At 44.8% G+C, this 21,084-nt stretch overlaps 1 protein-coding gene across 1 annotated transcript in view; it reads right to left on the bottom strand.

The window, feature by feature from the left end:
* Positions 1-21,084, bottom strand: part of PAPPA (pappalysin 1) — a 183,458-nt gene that overhangs the window by 76,704 nt on the left and 85,670 nt on the right. The window contains exons 8-10 of the mRNA XM_052815534.1: positions 14,534-14,662; positions 12,826-12,917; positions 132-328 (exon numbers count right to left, since the gene is read on the bottom strand). Of these exons, the coding sequence (XP_052671494.1) occupies positions 132-328; positions 12,826-12,917; positions 14,534-14,662 (418 nt within the window). The remainder of the gene's footprint in view (positions 1-131; positions 329-12,825; positions 12,918-14,533; positions 14,663-21,084) is intronic.

The raw sequence follows: 21,084 nt of genomic DNA on the forward strand, positions 1-21,084 counted from the left end.
TTGGTGAAGCAGCAAGTTAACAGGCAGGGGTAACATCACGTATGAACGCTGACCATCTAGCTACACTCATGAATGTTGCTCCTTGCTGGAATTCACTTTCCAGGACAGGAAAGGGAGTATGCTTTCCTTACCTGGGTTGCTGCTGGCTGACCAATGACCACCCATCCTGGACACTGCTGCTCACTGTGATGTGAGACGGAGACATTGGAAGCCCACTGATCGAGGAAGCCTTTGGGAGTGTAAACACCACAGTCCTTGATGCTGGTCATTTGCTCAAATTCCTCACATACTCCATCACCATCATGGAAATAGCACCTGCTGGGTTCATCTGCCAGGAGAAAGCAGAGAAGAGAAATCACAAAGGACTGGCTACACTTGTCTGCAATCTAGTTGCTAGGACCCGATAACATCAGCGGTCATGTATCTGCTGGGCCAGGTCACTGGGAAGTGAAAGCGTTGGTCGGTCCTAGGCAATAGCAAGGTGATTTTAAAAAAGCCAAGCAACAATAGTCGACACTTGTATTGGGCAATTCCCCCAAGATATTTCCTAATGTAAGGGGTTTTCTGCTTATTTTCATCTATCTCCATTTAAAAGGATGGAGACAGAAAAAAGCTGAGAGAGAAAATACATAGAGAGACAATGTGGGTGTTGGCATAATTCCACCAACTTGGATGGAAAAATGCCAACAGAGGGTCTGGTCTACAATGTTTCCCTTTTTGTTTTTAAAAAGATATCTGCAAAACAACAACAGCAGCAGCAACTGTGAATTTAGGGATGGCGAAAACCGCCAAGTTCACAGTTGTAGTGACCAAAGGGCGAAACAGATCTGTTTATCCAAAGAGCAGATACGGTATACATAGTGTGAGGGTAAGCTTGCCACATACACACACGGCTTCAACCAACATGACTCAGATTTGACCTGAAAGGATCAAAAGCAGCAGAAGACTTTATTATCCTTGTCCATTTATTCTGTGGCTTCTCTAATGAGACTGCCAACAAAGATGCCAAATTTTTGAGGTTGTTTCTGTAACACTGGCCCATTAAAAACTGAACTGAGATCCATCTACTCTTTTCAAACAGACTGCATAGCAATAATGACTTTCAGTCATTAGAGTACTCTGTGAAATGGAAACCTTTGACCTGTTGGTATCCTATTTTGTATTGTATTATCATTGCCAGTCCCCAGAGGTATCCAGTTCTGACAGCCTGTTGTATTTTTGTCTGGCAAATAAGCCTGCTGAAAAAACGGTAGGAAATTAGCCAGAGCTGCTAGCTGGACTGATGGAAACGATCCCTAAGGAGAGTCCTGTCGGTAGCATTGGACTATCTTGAGCTAGGTGTCAGAAAATCCAACGGCTGCTCGATTTTGAGCTACTTCCAAACTACTAAATCCCCTGTTTATTTTTCCTCCTAGTTTACACAGTGAAATACCATCATGAGCCAGAAAAAAATCAGTTTATTGCAATTCAATTATTTAATGACTTTCACTCCTTTTTCCCTCCCTTCCTCTCAATCCCCCGTGCAAAATTCCAGGTCCTTAAGAGAGTGTGAGTTTGAAAGAATGGACAAGTCTATGTCATTACGGTTTCATTTCCTCACGACCTCTGTGGACAACTTGTGTACGTGGATAAGTGTGGGGAACTGTGTATTTGCTGGGCCAGTACTCCGAGCTGGCGAAAAGGAGCCAGCATGAATCTGGAAGCCGTTCAGCTGTATGAGTGCAGCCCTGTGTCTGAGCGAATCTTCCCGGGGTGGCCAAACTTCTTGACCCTACATGTCACATCTTCAAATCTTCATATGGCTGGGAGCCACCAAACATATACCACACACCTCGAAGAGCTCAGAGGAGGAGCGCTTGGGAGAGTGCTTCACAGACAAAAGATGACAATGGCTCCCCAGGGTGTCCCATTACTCCACAGTGGGAGGGGGCTCGGGTGGATGTGCAGATGGGCCCTAAGGCAACCCAGCAGTGCTGGCCCCAGCGCCCGCTGCCTTGCCTCCTCCCACAGCCGGATTGCCCAACAGCCCTGATGCCAGCAGGGCCCTGCTACGCCTCATCTGATACGGACCCAGCTGGGAACGTGTGCTTGAACTGTGCGTGATCGGTACGTGCCCCGAGAGCCCCAAGCTTGGACATCCCCGTAAACATACCTTGTTTCTCTGTAGGGCTTATTAATGCTGGCACAGTGCTACACCAGTGTGGCTCATTCATCCCTGGGAAAGACACGCTCTGTGTCTGGCCAGCTCAAGGAAAGGGCAGAGAGAGCATGTAACTGTGATGGCCATGGAGACAAACCCTGGGTTCCCTCACCTTATCCTTCTGCATCTCTTGTTCTGCTCCTCCCTCTGCAGAGACGTATCAAAGCGTAAGCCAGGTCTCTGCTGTACCCAAGAGCAGTAGGATAAAGCTAAGCAGCTCACCCGCCTCAGAGCACTATGTCCCAGTTTGAGTGAGAGTCTCAGCAGAAATCTCTGAGAAATATTCAGCCCTGGGAAGACTGTGGTCAGCATCAAAAATCCTCATAAACAAATCCCAAACATATGAAAATATGTATTTTTGGAAAAAGAGTTTCTTTGTTGTTTTATGAACAGGGGCTTATTTCTGTAAAAAAAGAAAAAAAAAAGAAAGGAACATACCTACCATATTAAAAAGACCCAACCTTCAGCATATAAACATATGCACAGATACACACTTACAGTGAAACACCGGCACCCAAGTGCATCCTGCTACACACCCACACTGACAGAAACATTAACACACAAACACATGTACGCTCTCTTTACGCATACCCAATGCAGTCACCCCACTGATGCAAACGCATACCCAGAAACTCACAGCCTAATTTTAGGCATATGTGTTTAAACAGTGTTTCCCTGGCCTTCCTGAAGCACTGACTTATTTTCACGACCGGCCCTGAAGTAAGCACAACATTTATATAGCAACATACTCCTGCACTGGCTCCAAATGTTCCCTCCTAATGCGATGATAAACGTAATGGGCTTCTGATAAGATCGTGTGTTTGGGATAAAAGAATACTCAAGACCTACTCCAATCCGATGACTTAATTCATACTCACATGGATGGGAAGGCAGCCTTTGAATAGCTGTGATCCAGGCCAGTGTGTGATCCTAACAGAGGCTAATTTGTTCCTGATTATGCTTAAGACCCCAATAAATCTGTCTGCTCGGAGTCTGCAAAACCCGAGGGAGGAACCGAATGGAGAGACTGAGATGTCTGAATTAAATGGAGACTGCCTAAATGATTAACAAAGTCTTACTGAACTGCACTGTCATGAGCCCTTTGGCTGTGCTAGTCCTGGAGAGTCGCTGCACCCTGCCCTCCATCGCAGCGCGGGTTCGCTGGCTGGATGATACTGCGCACAAAGGCTGAGAGATTAGGTACCCGCTTGCTTTTGTGTGCTTTGAAAAATGATGGGGAAAAGGGGCTTTGCAACCCTAGCTTTCTTTTAAGGAAGATCTGTAAGTCCTACTATTGACACCCCACCCTGAAGCGTGCAATGCCATGCTTTGAGGCGAGCGTTGGTGAGAAGAGGGGAAGACCTTTTCTGCCCATGAGCTTCCTACTTCTGAGTAATGGCAAAGAGGGGGACTTCTTTAAATCCTTCCCAGACACTGGTGAGGTGACTGACGAGGGCATCAACCTACAACAGCCAAATTTAGTGCATCACTGGGTAGGCTGCCAAAAAACAGCAGAGGCTCTTCCTTCTGCAGGTGTTGAGCACCAGCTCTGAATCCTGGTTCTTACTGTGGTCTTGGATGCTTGGTAGATTACACGTTGGGCTTTACATTTTCATGAGCAAAGTGAAGAACGACCAGATTGTTTCTTCCTACGATTGCCCTCACAAAATAAAACTAACAGGTTTCTTCCCTTTCCACAGTGGTGTGAACACAGCTCAGTTAAATCCGTAGAGTCATACAGGCTCAAAGCCGGGGAGGGCAGTGTCAGGAGTGGTATATTTCTAGGAAGCAGTAGCTAACATCTTTATTTCCATAATGGTGCAAAATGCCTCTTCCATTCTCTTCTCAACTACTGTGACATGAAATGCATCCAGGGCCTTGGTAATATGAGCTAATTTTTGTCTCCACAGAGCTCTATAGGCTCCCAAGATCTAGCAAAGGTCATAGTGATGTATTGGTCACGTATGGCCCATGTCATGGACTATGTTCATCAACACCGGGACTTCTCACTTCAGAGTTGAATCTGATTTGAAAGAGATATGCAGGAAGAGAACATGAAGGAAATCTGATTTGTCCTCAAGGAAAAATGACTTCAAAAAATTAAAAAGCAGTTACCTGGAAATCCAGCTTAAACCTAGAACAGTAAAATGTCTGCAGGCATAGCACCTGGCAGCAGGAAACAGCATCTCTGGGGGATTGACAACAGATGCTGAAGGATCCTGAGCTGAACTCGGGGAACACGTATTCATTCAGGCAGCCCGAGCTCCTTTTCCCTGACAGTTCTTACTGAAGGCACAAAAATGCTGGGGCCAAATCAAAGTCCCTCTCTTGCCCTTGCTTTGGGAAAAGGCAGTCTCCGCTTCAGTGAAGATTTCTGTGACACCTGGGAATCCCTGAACACTCCGTGGCAGACATCAATCTGGAGAAGGGGGATTTGTTGGGGAAACAGATTGGCAAGACCTGGCCTGCTTCCTATTGCAGTCAGGCTTCAAGATCAAGAATGATCTTGAGGCTCTCGTGTGTTGCACCAGAAAATGATGCAAACTCCATTTCTCCTTGCTTCTTAAGCTGCCTGAGCACAGTGCAAAAGACAGCCTTTTGTATTGAAATATAAACCCCTCCTCTGGGGTTCAGAGATGAAAGGATGCACAAGGTAAGGCAGAGGATTTAGGGAGTACCTGGGAAGCGCCTGCCAGACCAGGTCTGGATGAGCAGGTAACTCCCCATCACAGTTACCTGTTCAAAGTGAGGGTAGAAAATAACCAGCGAAATGAATGAAGTCTGGTACAGATCAGGAAGCAGACATGCAGGATATACATTTATCTGTGATAGGCAGCCTTCCACCTCATTAAAAAAAAAAAAAAAAAAGAAAGAGAGAGATAAAGAGATCCAATGCATAGCACAGGGCACATCCTCCAACGAGGCTTTTAATGTCCGAGCTGCATAGTCAAAGTGCTGGGGACAGACACTTGGGGCGGCTTCCTGTTTTCAGCTAGAACGCAATGATTGGCATCAGCATAGTCTTCTTTTGTGCAATAACTACTATTTTTTTAAAAGGCCAGACAAAAAAAGGAGTATTTTTAAGCTCAGCTGTTTACTTAGGGATGTTTCCAACTATAACAAGTCTCATGCCACATAACTATTTGTCCGAAAAAAAAAAAAAAAGAAAAAAAAAGGGGCGGGGGGGGACGACACGACAAAAATGCAAAAGCATTGTCTCAGAGTAACAAACTCTTGGAACGGAGCAAGCTTCACATTTTAACCCCTGTAAGGTCTATCCAGGGGTGTGCAGGCCCTTTCAGACACAGGGAGGGCCAAATCACAGGCTCACCGAAGTCAGCAACTTCTGCAGAAGCAGGATTTTACCACCCTGTCACTTAATCGACATCTCCAGCACTGGTGTTTATGTTCACAGATGAGAAGAAATGTATCCAGAGGTTTCTATCACAAAAGGAGAAATAATTCCACTGCATATCACATGAACCCGGCGGCTGAGCAATCACAGAACCTGTTCCATTTATTTCTATGGGAGTTTCACCTTTGGCTTCAGTGGGAAGAGAGTGAATAACATGGCTTGCTTCCAGGATATCTGCTAATCTCTTCTTTAATATTGAAGAAGCCAGAGACAGAGATATTTCCTGCTACAGTAAAATATTTGAGAGTTATTTTCCTTCCTGGATGTTCTGATTTGAAAAGAGAAAAACCATTACACAGAGCTTGGGCAGACCTTTCTGAATAAAGTTGCATATCAATAAATTGTGACGTTTTCCTTCAATGAAATAAAACAGACACTTTGGAAATGAAGGCAACACGGGTGTTGCAATCTACTGCGGAACATCCAGGGGCCTCGCAGGAGGCTTTTTTCTCTACAATATGACAATTGTGTCTGAGCATCTCCTGAACCGAGCAGGTGGGCATAATGCATTTGCGGAGCACGGCTCCCTGGTAATTCAGCTGCTTCGTGGAAATACATTCCTGGGCTTGTCCTTTGTCTGGCGTAACTCGGCTCATCGGTATGATATAGCGGTTGGAACACAATAATTATGCAATTGATCTGTGTGCTGCAGACAGATACAATTACAACTCCCTCACAGAGCCCGGCACTGAAATTTGATATTTCACCTCCAAGAACACGAGCCTTTGTCACTTAAGAGAAAGGATATTTTCCATCGCTAGCAGTGGTAGTAAGACCTTATCTGCTCTGCGGCTAGCCAACAGGAGCCAATGTGGCCTTCCCCCAACCCCGGGCAACCAAGCACGTTATAAAAGCACTACAACACATGTCCTCTTCCCACCTAATCTTGTTTCCCTCCCTGGGTGGTTGGATAAATCAGAAAAGCGGTGCTGAGAATATTTCAATATTTCCTCAGGCTTACACAGATGTATTAGCTAAACGTGGAGACTGTTTGACTGAAAGTCTTGAGGCTTCTGTCACACAAGGCAGCAACCTCTACAACCACGAGAAGGCTGGCCAGCGTGGCCCTTCTCAACACCTGGCCCACTTGCTTGGGAGGCTGGGAAGGAGCCCAAGAGAAAAAATCAGTGGTGCCATTCACCAAGGAAAACAAACTGCTTGTTTGTGCCTGTGGTAGGATGTTATTGCAAAGGAAGGTCTTGCGCTCAGCATCATCCTCAGCACAGCAAGTTGCTGCTGAGTCACAGAGCATACTCTAAGGAGGGAAGTATGACTAGCCGTGGAAGCCTCTCTGATCCACAGAGAGTAATGCGTGAGGGATGCAACAAGCGAAGGAGTAATTCTTCTGTTGGGCTCTCATTGTAGCTGTGTCCTAAAAACCAAAGCTGGATTGAGCTGGGCTGGAGTCACTGGCCTAGGGAAAAATGCAGGCAAATACCACTTCAGCCCACATTCTCCCCCACAAAAAAGCATCTGTCCTTTGTATTTTGCTGCCTGAGATGCCTGCTCTCTCTGCTCTGTGGCTCAGATGGCCCTACTAAGATTGCACTATTAATGATGGCAGTCTGAAAATCACTTTAAGAGACTTTATGACGATGTTGTGATTACTAACTTGCCAAATGAATGCTTAGACATTTAAGAACATGTAGCCACACTCCCATGAGCTGCAGGAAACAGTCAGCTTCAAAGTATTTGCCCTAACTGAAGGATTCACACAAATATCGTCTGAATAGCCCCGGTCGGTAAATTCATTGCTATTTGCTATGAAATTCTGCTATAGAACCTCAGCTCCTTTATCGACAGCAATACTCTTTCCCAAGCTCCTTGGTGAATGCTTTAGACTTATTGATGCCCTGTGAGATGCTGAGTTTCACTTGCAAGGTGGCTCGGTTTCTCCCATGCTGTTGTTCTACTGAAAGCCCTCGGCAGGGTCAGCCAAGGCCTATTTAATGTTCGTGAAAGAAGGCAAAATCACCATTAGCTGCTGTGTGGGGCCGCAGTTTCGGCAGTCAAAGCTGTGTTCCTGTGCAGGGGTATGAGGAAGGGAGGGGGAGAGGATGGGAGCGAGGCGCGCTCTCAAAGCATGCCCACAATGAATATGGATGGTCATCCATCAATTTATTTTAAGCACATTACTTCTCTGTCAGAAAGGGAAAAAAAGGAAAAAGAAAGAAAGGAAAGAAAAGACATATAAAATTAGGTTTGTGTCACTCATTTAACACTGCAATTTCCCTAGAGGATTATGCACCAAACAGAGATAGCAAGCTCATGAATATTAATCATTTCCCTGAATGCAATGCAGCCCGCCAAACAATAAGATTAGGGGAAAGTGCTATGCTTAATTTATGGATAATGGGAGAGGTAAAGGATAGAGCTCCCACAAAGGTAAGGCTCACAGCTGGAGGGAGAGGCCTCTGAGGAGGAGAAGGACAGATCCAGATTTGTAAGGTAGCAAAAAAACATTTGAGGCCAAGCAGGAGCGAAAGAAAAGGTGTTTAAGGATCATTGTCAAATTAAAATCATACTTCTCCCAGAACAACCACTGGCGACTAATGCTTCAAGCATGCCAGAAGTTGGTGGTAAATTCAAGAGCTACATATATTTATTTTCTCTTTTCCTCTGCTCTGTGCCTTTCCTTTTATTTTACATCCCTGAAGGCCCTTATCCAACAAACCATGGAGACGAGTGTCTAACCTGAAACATTCACGTTCTTCAGTAGGACCACTCACATGTGGAAGTTAGCGGAAGCGCTGCCCTGTTTTGCTGTAAAAAGGCTTTAGCGAAGAGCCCCTTATAAGCAAAGGAGATAAAGTGTAGCAATAACACCAGTAAGATGCAACCGAAAACCCCATAAATTGCCAGGCAAACTTAAGGGTAGATAGAAGTTCTGAAGCTACTTCCCAGCTGTGTTTCAATGTGTCTATCAGTCTTTACTCATCTCTTTTCGTATTACTTTCTCTCCCCCTCCCTTCTTTTTTATTGATCTCTGCATCTTTTTTATTATATCCTTCTCTTTCTTTGGCACTGGTGAGCTAAATCAATGCATAATGCACATCACACTCAACAAAAGGAATGCAAATGAAAGCAGCGCTCTTTTTCAATGTCTGCACATATATCTAGATGCATGTGTACAATGTTGGTGTGTGGGAGAGTGCATACCAAGGACAAGGTGCTCAGCTGCTTGTTAGACACCCATTTCTCAATGGTCTGGTGGGAATGGATCAAGTGCTAAAAAGCTCTGGGTTCCCACAACTGCAAATCATAACTCTTATGACTGGGGCCTGTTTTACACAGGACACATCAGCTTGAACTTGGCTGAGATCCACAGTAATCGCAAAAATCAGTTATCCCGAGAGTAATCAAGAGCAAGGTGAAGGAAAAGCAGCCAAGAGGTAGCAGAGGGGTGCATCAGTCACAGCGGACACGACTTTGATTCACTTGTCTCCTACAAATCAAAAGGCAAAGCGAAACTTTCCCCATGGGACCAAATCCTGTGCAAAAGAGATAAAATATGCAAAATCTGCTATGCAAAGGGGAAAAAAAGTAGAGATGATAAATTTCAGGATGGGGAAGGGTGAGTGTACTGCAGAACTTAAAAAAGGAGTACTGCCAGATGCTTTCATTAATTAATTAATTAATCTCACTGTTGCTCTTCAGCGTGTTGTAGGAAGAAAACGCTATTAATCTTATCTGTTTTCTGTTACTCGGCTTTGTGTTCAGAGAAGGCCAGGACAGCCTGACAGTAAGACCACACAGTTTTCTTCCCTGCCTCCCTCCTTCCTTCCCCCGTGCCCCTCCTCCCGTGGCAGAGCAGATTGATCCACTGTTATCTGATTAGAGAGGAAAGGACGAGGGAAAACAAAACCGAGAAGGAAAAAAAAAAAAAGTCTAATTTTATTACAGGCACTAGCGCAAAGTGTCTTGAGAGCCTTGTGCCATTTATTCAAAGGAAAGTTGGACCAATTAAAAAAAAAACCCTAAACCTCATGATTGTAAAAGGCAAAGGGAGAAAGAGAGGCAGAGGGACACCTGCAAACAGGCTGCCTCCATCCTTAGAGATATCCAGAACGCGGCTGGACATGACCCTGAGCAACATGCTCCAACTTTGAAGTTGGCCCTCCTTGGACCAGAGACCTCCAGAGACTCCATCAAACCTAAATTATTCTGTGATTCATGGCTCTAAATCTAAAGCTTGGTGGTGTTTGCAGGCTCTGTTGTATTTGTCTTCTACCAAGTGAGGAGACTTGCGTGGTCTCTGCTTTGGAAGGAAGAAGCCTGCTTGGGCTTTGCTATCAAATCTCCTGCTATGGAACCCCCCGATGACACCCCTTCAGCCCTGCCTTTGCAAACAAAATGTTTAGTGATTATTTTCAGCCATGTGGGACCCAATCCTGCAGACAATTTGTGACAAGCATTGCCTTCACTGTTGTGGTTAGATTTGCTGAAGTCTAAAGAATGCCTTGTGGTAGTTCAGAAACATGCCTGGAAGGAAGCATTTGCAAGATCAAACCCTGAGGCCCCCAAGCCAGCAAAGCCTCTGAACATGTGTTTGAGGCTCACTGAATTCTTTGGTGAAGGGGAGTGATTCCCGGGGCTCTTAAAGAGCTACATAATACAACAAGAACATCACTGCAAAAATAACACCCTCTGAAATAATTACTTGTTGTCCTACAGGATTATAACATGTGTTAGCCTTGTAAACATGGAAATAAAGTACGCTTATTTTTCTGTGCTCCTCAAACAAGGACCCAAGCATTCTGTATTTTCCAAGAAAACGCCCCATCAGTCTCAAAGACGACTTTTGTTTGGCTAAAGGCAGAGGATTTGGTCTGATATTATTAGATTGTGGAGAATGCTGAATTTCTGCTCTTTTAAATTATTATTAGGTAGTACATACAGCCACTTGCTTCCCCAATATCTTTATGTTTTCCGGTGAGATTTTAATGCTTGATATGTTAAAGCAGAACACAAATCAGTACTGTTCATTTGTGTGAAAGATTAGCCAGCAGTTTCTCTCTAGCTCTTGATGTCCTAATTCACGGTGGTCCAGCACCCATAAAAGCCAATAGGACCTGTTTCACAGGTACTACGTTCTCTGAACCTTTCCTAGGGACTCGATGAAGGCAGTGTTTGCCCCAAAACAACGCAGCTGGTCTACCCTCGCAGACCCTGCATGCACACTGAGGCCATCACCACTACAGCAGTTGCACCACCACAACTCTAAAGTCATGCAACAAACCATTTGTAAGCTCTGCGTCCACGCACCTTTCCATTGATTCAGCTAATTTTATTCACCTAAGTGAGTCCCCACATTCAGTATTTCACAGACAATTTGATTTCATTTGCTTTTGTAATCCAGGACCAGTGGAAAACCACAACCTTCCAAAGACCATGACAATCAAACAACTTTTTACCTCTGGAATTCCCCTTTCCTTTTCAACACAAGCAAATCTGAAAAATCCCTTCCTGTGTAATGGCGTAGAAAAATCCATCTGTATGTTTTAGTTGCTTCATTTTCTAATCATATTGCTGTCAGACAGGTTTTCTTCCACACTTTAACCAGCCCCGTCGCTGGTCCTGGAGATGAAGGTGTACACGTGCATAAAGCAGGCTCCTGCACCCACCTGGCAGAACACTGCTGTGGGGTCCAAGGCTTGGGACACCCCACTCTTACTCCTGTCTGGGGATTTACTTAAAGCATGATGCAGCTCCTGCGCAGCCCACACAACCTGGTTTCCTTGAGAACCAATGTACGCAGGGGAGGACCTGGGTCATGTCCTAACGTAACACTGGGATGTGGTCAAAGTACAGACCTGGACTGAGGAGCTCCGACCTGCTGCTGAGCAGGGTGATACAGCCATACAGCTCCAACCCAAACCCTTGCTGGAACCAGCCTCACACTATGCCTGACTTTCAGAGAACCCAAAACATTTGCATAAGTGTTTATCTCACTTTCAAAATATTATGACTAATATCTTTCAGTGCTTGAGGGTCTAATGCAGCAAGTTACTTGAAACACAAATGTAACTTCAAGACCACCAATAGTCACAATTAGCCTCAACCATAAATACGCTCAGATTTCAATAGAGCAATTTACATATGTAAATATGTAAATAAGTACATCACCAAATCAGGCCTCAAGTTGCACAGTGTGGGATGCTGAAGTAAAAACGTAGCCATTATGATGAGACAAGCAGTCTCTAGCTTACCACCCAAGGGAAACGTGGTGCCTGTGAGGTCCTTTATATGTCACTCCAGGCACAAGAGATAATTGTCCGTTTGCCAAAAAGAGCCAATTTCAGTCTTGCCAACATTATATTATCTGCTTAGGACTGATGGCCTGAGCTGAAGGCATGGGATCACTAGATGGGACAGAGTATTTGCTTCATCAGTCCAGATAAGGAGTCTCACAAAATCCCTTGAGAAAAAGCCGACGCTTTATAAACATTAACTTTGGTTTCGGAAGCTCTGCATGTTTCATCCTTTCCCAGATCTGCTGAGCCCTGTTTGGGAAATACAATCCCATAACGCAGGGCTGCCCCACAGAAGGTGCAGCGTAAATTGGTCTCCACTTCCCTTCTCTGCCCCCAGCATTCCTAGAGAGTTTAATAAATATGTAAAGCTCACAACTGCAGCCCTGCTATCCCCGATAGCTCGAGCATCTTCCGGCCATTGTGCTTACAGGTTTTGCTAATCAGAGCAAACCAGGCTTGCAAATGAAATCTGATTAAGTAGTTTTCACCTCTGAAAAAGGGGATTAGCTAGACCTTTGATCCTCAGATATTGATTTGCAACTCAAAGGAGGTGTGACCTCAGCTGGACTTGCTTCTGGTCTCACTCCCTTCCCCTTTCACTCCTCCTCCTGTTTACCAGAAAAAATCAGTTCATGTCTTCTCACATAGCCAGATCTAAAGCCTATTGAAGCCAGTGGAAAACCACCCACTGACTTCAATGGGCTTTGGATCAGTCCCACAATGGCTGACTTAGCCTTAAGTCCTCGGCTGTTTCAAAGCCAGCAGAACCAATTTCCCACCAAAAGGACCAGAAGCTGGGAAGATATGTTCGCCTTTCAAACCTACAAATTCCACCTTTTTTTCTCTTCCATGACAACTCTTCAGCTGGAAATGCTGAAAATACTGTTGATTTTTGCCTTGCACTCTGCGTAAAGTTGTTGCCCACCGTGAGTGGAAGGTCTCTGAGCCAGACTTACCAATGCAATTAAAGGATAACTCCTGCAGGCAGAATAGGGAGCAGCCATCACCGTTGATCTTATTCATATCATCGCATTCTTCCCCCAAGTCTCTGTAAGCAGGGCACACACATGCAAAAACGAGTCAGATGGCAAATGGCGTCATCCCGACGATCGCTGCAACCCCTCTGCAGAACCCTAAAGCCCTGAAATCCAGTACAGCAGCTTTGTGTGCTGACCCTTAAAATACCTCTCCCTTTCTCCTCCAGCCCTGACTTTCATCATTCCTGGTTCACAAGCTTGCCTGGCCACTTCTCTCCTGCACATGTGGATACCACTTGCTGTTCTCTGATGAGGATATGAGTAACTTCCTTCATAGCTGGTGTGGCTGCAACTCAGCAGGTGGGGAAAAAGAGAACAGGAATCTCTGAAACTCTTTGTATTAAATCTGGAAGGGCCAGACTGTGACCCCAGCATGGGAATAACAAGGCATAAAGCCTGGTGCTGGGCTATTCCAGGTGACAGCATTTGGAAGACAGCAGTCGACAGGGAGCAGGTGGTGTCGGGGACGGGGTCCTGCCTTGTGCCAGCCCGCACGGTTGGAGCAGCGTGTGGGGAGAAGAGTGTGAACCAGATGAGAAAGGGGCTGCCGCAGCTGCAAGTGGGGCCACAACCAACCAAGCTGTGACAGTCTGGTTCCTGCTCGCTCCCGAGGCAGCTCAGCTATTGTTTGACGCTTGCTGCAAAGCCACAAGTGATGTTTGAGGAATGTGCAAACATAACAGTAGGAGAAAAGTTATGGAAAGCAAAATTAATCTGTCTTTCTCCACCTCTCTCTCCAAGACTACCCTGGATTCATATGTTGTTTGATTGTTCTCTTTGATTTCCCTGCCTGTTGGGCCTCATCCTGAAAATACTTGCTGCCAGGTATATCATCTGACGGAGTTGAACTATGTGATTGCTGATCAGCATTATTTCAAGAAAATAATACTGGCTGGATTAAGCACTTGCTTGTTGTTACTTCCATTGTTTAAAGAATTAAATTATCTAATGCCAGGAAGCTTTGAAGCAGGTAGCCTTAAGGGCCAACATAGTAAAAGAATAAACCCTAACATAGTCGTGAATGATTGTTTTACATCTTCAGTGGTCTGGAGATTGGCAGCTGGTGAGAGGGAGGAGCTGATCGAGAACATGCAATTCCCAGCACTCTCCCTCAGAGGCCAAATCTATCGCCTCCAAATGCATCCCAGCTCCGGTGGTCAGTCAAAAAGAGGTTGCACCAGGAACCTGGCCCACCATGTAGCAGGGGTTTTACCCTGTCCACCAGCTGCCAGGCACATGGGACTTCATGTGTAAGGACAGCACCAAAGGCTGTGTGGATTTTTCCAGCACTTACTTGAGCTCCATACAGGAAATGTCATATACATGTATAAAGATATGGATACATGAACAAACAGCATAAACAGCATATAGCGTACTTTCATATCGATCCTGCTGTCTGGACTCCATTATCTGTATCTCTGTCTGTATCTACTGGTGCCAGGATAACAGGGCCTAAGTTCCAATTAAATGTCATCATCCTGGTAATCATCAAGCACATGAGTCATTATCTACAGATGAGAGCCAGCCTAAACTAAGGAGACATCAGAGGTCATCAATTCCTTTCTAGTCTCAGATTCTGGCTGAGGAGATGTGCCCAGATTTATCTGTTTGCTCGCTCCAGACTTACATTTGGATAATCCCGTCTCCACAGTATCCACTTCCAGAGATATACACAAGCGCGGGGGAAGGCTCGCTCTCCTCCGTCCCGGAAACAATGACGACCTGGTATGTGTATGTGGTCCTATCGCTCAGTTCCCTGCAAGACAAAAGGAAATATTAAGTGATCGGTACAACAAAGGCGGTAGCAAAGGGCAATTTTGGCTGCCAAAAAAGCAAGTTTTAATTCAATCAGGCCCTCAGAATATTCCTACCTCATTTTGATGGGATTAATTTTTGGTTGGGTGTCTTTCTTGTGTGAGCACAATCAGCGCTACCTATGTCCATGCTTGATTTATGCACAGGTCTGAAATAGGTGCAACTCTTGACTATTTGACAGGTAAACTATTTGCTGATGAAAAACATGCAGTTTGGTGTGTTGCTGCTTACACCTATACCCACACTAAAGATGGCATTGCCCTGACACCACGACAGTGTATCAATCCTCACCGTGCAGGGGGAAACGGTATCACCATTACCGACAGTCAATAGCACTGCAGCATTTAAGAAACCAGCCCTGTGCTTCACTGCGCTCAGCCTCCGAGCACTTCTGCTCCCATCTCTCCACAGCAGGGACAGCATTACCTGCAAGTTTGTGGCATAGTTCATTTAAGGAACTTAAAATACCCTACAAACACTGATTACTTCCTCAACAGCCCTGAGCTCAATCCAGCTGCAGCTGGAGCCAGTGGGAATTTGCCCATTGATTTAAGACAGAACTGGACTAGGGATGTTTCAGTGACAGATAAATAAGTTATCCACTTTGCATACAGGTATTAAAACAACAGAGTTAAAAAGGAAAGCACAAAAAATAGGGTCCATACCACAGCACTGCATCACGGTATTAGCATCGAAATATTCACAAAAGAATTAGCAAACTGTTACATATTTACGCAAAGCCATAATTACCTAAATCCGGTGCATCTGTAAATGAGGAATAATTTTGTTATATGCAATACAGAAATAATAAAGAACCTAATATAAATGTTTAGCTCTTTTACAATTTCTTTTACATTATCAGAACTCAAAACATTCTACAAAGAAACTCATTACCATTATCCTCATTGTGCCAATTTGTAAAGCCACAGAGTGGTGAAGGCAAAATGATTTGCTCGAAGTCATCAATCAGGCTAAATGCAGAGCCCATAACGCAACCCAGCTCTTTCCTAACCCACGCCAGTCCTCTACTTATTCGCTCATATTGCCCCAATTACTGACAGTAATATACATGTCTTTTTGTCACAGGAACTTGGTCAAAAAGCACATATTAATGAAGTGTGTACTGTGAAGAGATGTATCTACTACACAGAGCAACAAAGCCATTGAAGTAGATATCAATGGACTGTAGTTACTGAAATCTTCAAGTTCATGAAATAAGTATCTCCTTACAACATTCATTAAATTAACAAGCATGACTTAAACTCCAATATCACACATTATATTTTACAAAAAAGCTGTTTCTCATGATACTATTAACTGCCATTGAAAGAATTGCAGGCGAACAGCACTGGGATTTGATTCTTTGTTACCACACTTGAAATGGGGAGTGAAACTCAGTGGAACGAAAACACAACACAACTGGCTTTCTCATTGCTGCTTCACCTGATTCCTGCCAGCAATAGTCTGTAGCTCTTACCAACTAAATTTGAGGATTCAGGCAGCACAAACGCTATCTTAATTCACCTACAGATTGGGGAGCCATCTACCCAGATATTGGTATGAGTGTTTATTCAATCAAAGTGGAAAATTTCAAATTTCTGCCCTTGGGACCTATTTAAAAAAACTGTTTTCAAAAAAAAAAAAAAGAAAAATTATAGGCAATAACTGGCCAAACACACATTGATGTATAATACTGAGGGTTTCCTCTAGATTTCACTGTCTGATAAATCCACTTATTAAGATGGGAAGTTTCTGATATATACTGATGAAATGAAAGTAGAGGCAAGCTTTGATTATTAAAGAGCAGTTATTTCTCAAGTTCCTTCTCAAAACCATTTGTGAAATATTTAAGATTAACAAATATACTTGCAGAAATGTGGATTTTATCACTGGGGATCTGCTAACCACAAAAAAGGTTCAATTCTTAGAAAAGACTGTTAACAAATGAACAGTTTGGGCAGCTATAACAGCTACAAAATAAACAAATCCATGCTGCTTTCTGATGCGCTGAGATCACACGCATGAGTGCAAAATAGTAGTTTTCAGAGTCTGATTTTTTGCGTGATTTCCACTGACACCCATAGGTGATGGGCAGGCATTCGGCTAACAGCAGAAAATGTGCCTCTGCGAGCGTGTTTCAGTTTGTGGGAGTGTTTGTGTATGCTTGTGTGTACATGTAAGCAAACGGAAAACAGGAAAAGTTCACATTTGTTTATGTACAGGGCGGGAAGTTGGCAGAACATAATGGAAGAAGACAGTACTAAATTAAGCATGGGAGGGAATATGGTGTTTATGAATTATTAGGTGACTGGAGATGAATGTGTATGTGGGTGAATAAGACAGAAAACTGGAAATGCAAGTTATTAGGTGGCGAGAACTCTGGCATATTTAACTGTATGGATTGTGAACGAAAAACTGTGTATGGGGAGAGGACCCGATGGACATCGGAGAAGAGGGACTGCTGGCTTTGTGGTAGTGGGCTTTGGTCTAATCCTGTCACTAGCTACACGCTGAGGAAGGGAGATTTCCAACTGCAGCCTGCTGCTCAAAAATGTAAAGCTCCTGGAGAAATGATATGTCGTGACAGGCAAATGATCCTTATAGTTTAGTGACACACAAAAAAAGGCCATTTCTTCTCCAAAAAAGAAGGTGAACAAAATATTTGACTCCCTACACATAGATTTAGGTATTTGCACAGCCTGGCTTCCGTTACTTCTACAAAGTTTGGGTACAAAATAGCTATTAAGTTATTTATGCTCACGATACCCCACGAGCTATGAACATAATATCCTTGTCTTAGGTTAAAATACAGAGAAAGGGAAGACAAATGGCTAGAGACATAGAGTCCCTGTAAAGCAATGGCAGGACTGGGAGCCAGCTCTCCAGACCCACGCTGCAGCTGCGAGGCCAATCCTCCCCATCCTCATCCTGGCTCCCCTCTTGGACAGCCCAGTCGAAAGCAACCTGGAGCTGCACAACCTTCCCCACGCTGGGGACAGCAGAGAAGCCCCAGGCTGTCACACCCAGCAGCATCACCAACAAACCAGCCATGCCCAGAGATCAGAAATGGGAGCACGTGTGCTCCAGGGGTGCCCTCCAGCATCATGCAATGGTAACTGGAGATGTGCCTGGACTGGAACACGAGAAAGCCACCTTAGAAACTCAAACGCAAGCCATCGTGCTTTCAGTTCACCCTGGCTTATGCAACTAGTGGCAAAAACCTGATTGAGCTGGATGTGGCATTTCACATCTCAACAACTGGAACCTGAGATACTTATATCCTCCTGAACTGTTAAATATATCATATCGGCAGCAATTGAGAGTTTTAGCATTCCTTCACAGTACCCGCATTTCGGAAAAATATAGCTGCTAAAGGGATGATACGTACAATACTTCAGGCAGTAATCCAGTACCATAGCGAGGGAGGGAGGAAGGAATGCAGGAACGAAGGGGGGAAAGAAAAAAAAAAAAATTTATTCTCTCCTATATAGTTATGGGGCACCAAGGTCGATATTACAAACTGTATCTGGAGATGTCAGCAAAACAAGCTCTGCTCCAAGTAGTGATAAAAGTGTGATTTTTGACCATTTATTTTCTCTCCCGCCTTCCCTCAGAGCTGATGGCACACTAACAGCAATATTGTGCTCTTTCCACTCTGCTGTCACGCAGGTCCAATGCACGCCGGCTTTGTACGATGCTACTTAAGGAAGTGAGACAGAAGAACATCTTTAACGTTAAGGATGTGAACAAACACTCTTTTAAATTTATATCTATGGTCTTTTAATGACCTTTTCGAGAACTGAGTAAGCCGCATTGATCGCTGCAGCTTCCGCCCGTGGGGAGGCAGTCTTATTAAAAAGCAATGACTCAAGCCCTCTGCTTAGAGGGGGAATTAGGACGTGCCGTGTGAAATACCACAAGGGCAACTTTCCTGTCTGTTGTGCCGAGTGACGGATCCAGGGTCAGAAATATAAAACCCTCTAATTCTTTTCCTGTTTTTACTGGGGAGGCTGGGCAGTTGAGTTAATCTTGCTGTGTCCCCCAGGCAAGGGACCTCTGCTTTCAGTTGGGGTGTTCCTGTAAAACTTATGGGAAAAATTATACCTCTAGGAAGTTGTTTTCTACTCAGACCAAGGCAGGTTTAAAGGATCATTGAATTTACAGAAGCAACACGCATGCCCTCGAGTGCCAGCAGACCTACAAGGGCTGACACTGCCCCAACCACATCTGCTCTGTGCCCACTGTAGCGCTTCAGCATCTGAGGACACAGCACACACTCAAGAAGCAGTGAAAGCACCAAGGGAAAGCAAACATCCCACACCTCTCTCCCTACTACAATAGTATATATGTTTTTCCTACTACAAATAACAGCAGGGAGGGGTTTTATACAGCAAAGACTTGTTTCCAACAAAATTGAAAATATTCTTAAGGCTGATCCCAGCTTCTGCCCTGTGAAAACATACACGGCCAGAAAGCAATGAAAGCAGACAGCGTTCCTGTTATTTAAGGACAAGACAACAAGGTCTTAGGCATCCCCAATTAAATTATGACTGTCAGAGGCAGTGTCATATGAAACAGGCAAATTCCACACCTCAAGCACCCTCATGAAGGACCCATCTTTCTTTGAACTTAAATAGCCACGAAACTCTTGTGCCAAAAGGCGACGTTTCCTGGGGAGCTCTCTGCAGCCCAGAATGAGCCCTGGTCTGCCAGCAACATCCCCGTTTCCCTCTAACACTGTCGGCTTTACTCTTCTTCTCTAGCAAGGAAGCCTTGCTGAGCAAAACAGGAAACCTGCTGGTAGCGAATAGCAGTGACCCCAAATCTTCGCTTGTTGCAATGCTTTGGATCAGCCGCTCAAGGTGGACCGAATACAACCACACACAGAAGAGCTGAAGGTCTACGCCACCTCCTGTCCCACCCTCCGCAGCCTGGAGCTCTCCAGTACGTTCCCTACAGAAGGCTCACAGACACCAAAACACCCAACGTCATTTACAGAGGTCCTGAAATATCCCAAATAACCACTAACTCAGTGAAGAAGCACTGCATTGCTCAGACATGTTTAAAGCCTCCCAGTCCTGGGCACTGAACCGGGGCTCAATGTTTCTAGATTGGAGAAGCTACCACCGCTCTCTTCATTGCTACTCAGAGAATGGGTCATTAAACTGCGCTGGGTTTTACCTCTCGGCAATACCACCATGGTGTTTGCAGGCTCCCCCATCCTCAGGTGCTCCAAAAGCAACTGATAAAGAGGAACCCAGGGGATGAGGTCGCTTTAGGACAACCTGAATAGATCTGCTCCCCAACTCCCATCCTTTTTCCTGCATTGCCATTAACTGTATAAATATGACTGTTTTCTTCTTTTATCTCCTCTCTCGCACACGCTCCCCCTCGCCTTGCCCTTCCTTCTTTTAATAAAAATGGCATGAGAAGCACGGCAGAAGATAATGAAGAGAATTCCTGCCCAGCTCTGCAGTGGGGAGAGAGGAGGGGCGAGATGCTGTAAACAAAAGAAGGACGTCAAAAATCCCGAGCTCTTGCGACGGGCTGTTTTTTCAGCTGCGGTCCGATCTCTCGCTGTTTGGATAAGCCCAGCGACATGGCAGGTGCAAAGGCCTCAAAACAAGTCTCCTGCCTCTCTCAGACACCGAGCTGACTCAGAAGACATAAATGCCGAGGAAGCAGCCTTGGAGAGGCTTTTCTCTCTATCCATGATGAGATAGGTCCCAACAGGGGTGGTGGGTTTGCTCTTTGCCCTGTGGCTTTTTTATGATTTATTTGTTTACAAGCAAATCAAAACAGCGTAGCTGAAGTACTAAATGAACACTCATGGGTTGGATAGGAGAGTGGGGACTGTATGGTGGATTGGTATCCTCCCAAACCCAGCTTAAACCTGAACTGGATATTTCCCGAGGAAGAACGACAGAGCAGCCAATGACCTGAACAGATAATCTCAGCTGAATACTTGGTGGAGTACCTTTTGTACCATGAGGTGGCTCCGCTGTCTGAAGCCCAGAGTCTCACCATTCAAAGCAGTGGCATCAAGACAATGCCCAAACTCAACTTTTGCTTCTAACTGTATCAGGAAGGTATTTCTACTAATACCTAAACCAACCACCTTACCCACTTATGCAATACCATGGAGACCCCACATATTTGAGATTGAAGTCACAGGTTGAAGGATCCAATCTATTAGGAAAAGGAAAATATCCTTTGCTCCATGAAATACTTCTACGAACCAAAGTCACCACGAACTCTCATAATCACCACAAAATCAAAACAGGCAATTAGTCTACAGCTCTGCTCTCGCTTACGCTGATGTAAATCTCAAGTAACTTTAGAGACCTCAGCAAAATACTCCAG

The sequence above is a fragment of the Harpia harpyja genome, chromosome 19 (genome assembly GCF_026419915.1).
Source record: "Harpia harpyja isolate bHarHar1 chromosome 19, bHarHar1 primary haplotype, whole genome shotgun sequence".
Lineage (NCBI taxonomy): Eukaryota > Metazoa > Chordata > Aves > Accipitriformes > Accipitridae > Harpia > Harpia harpyja.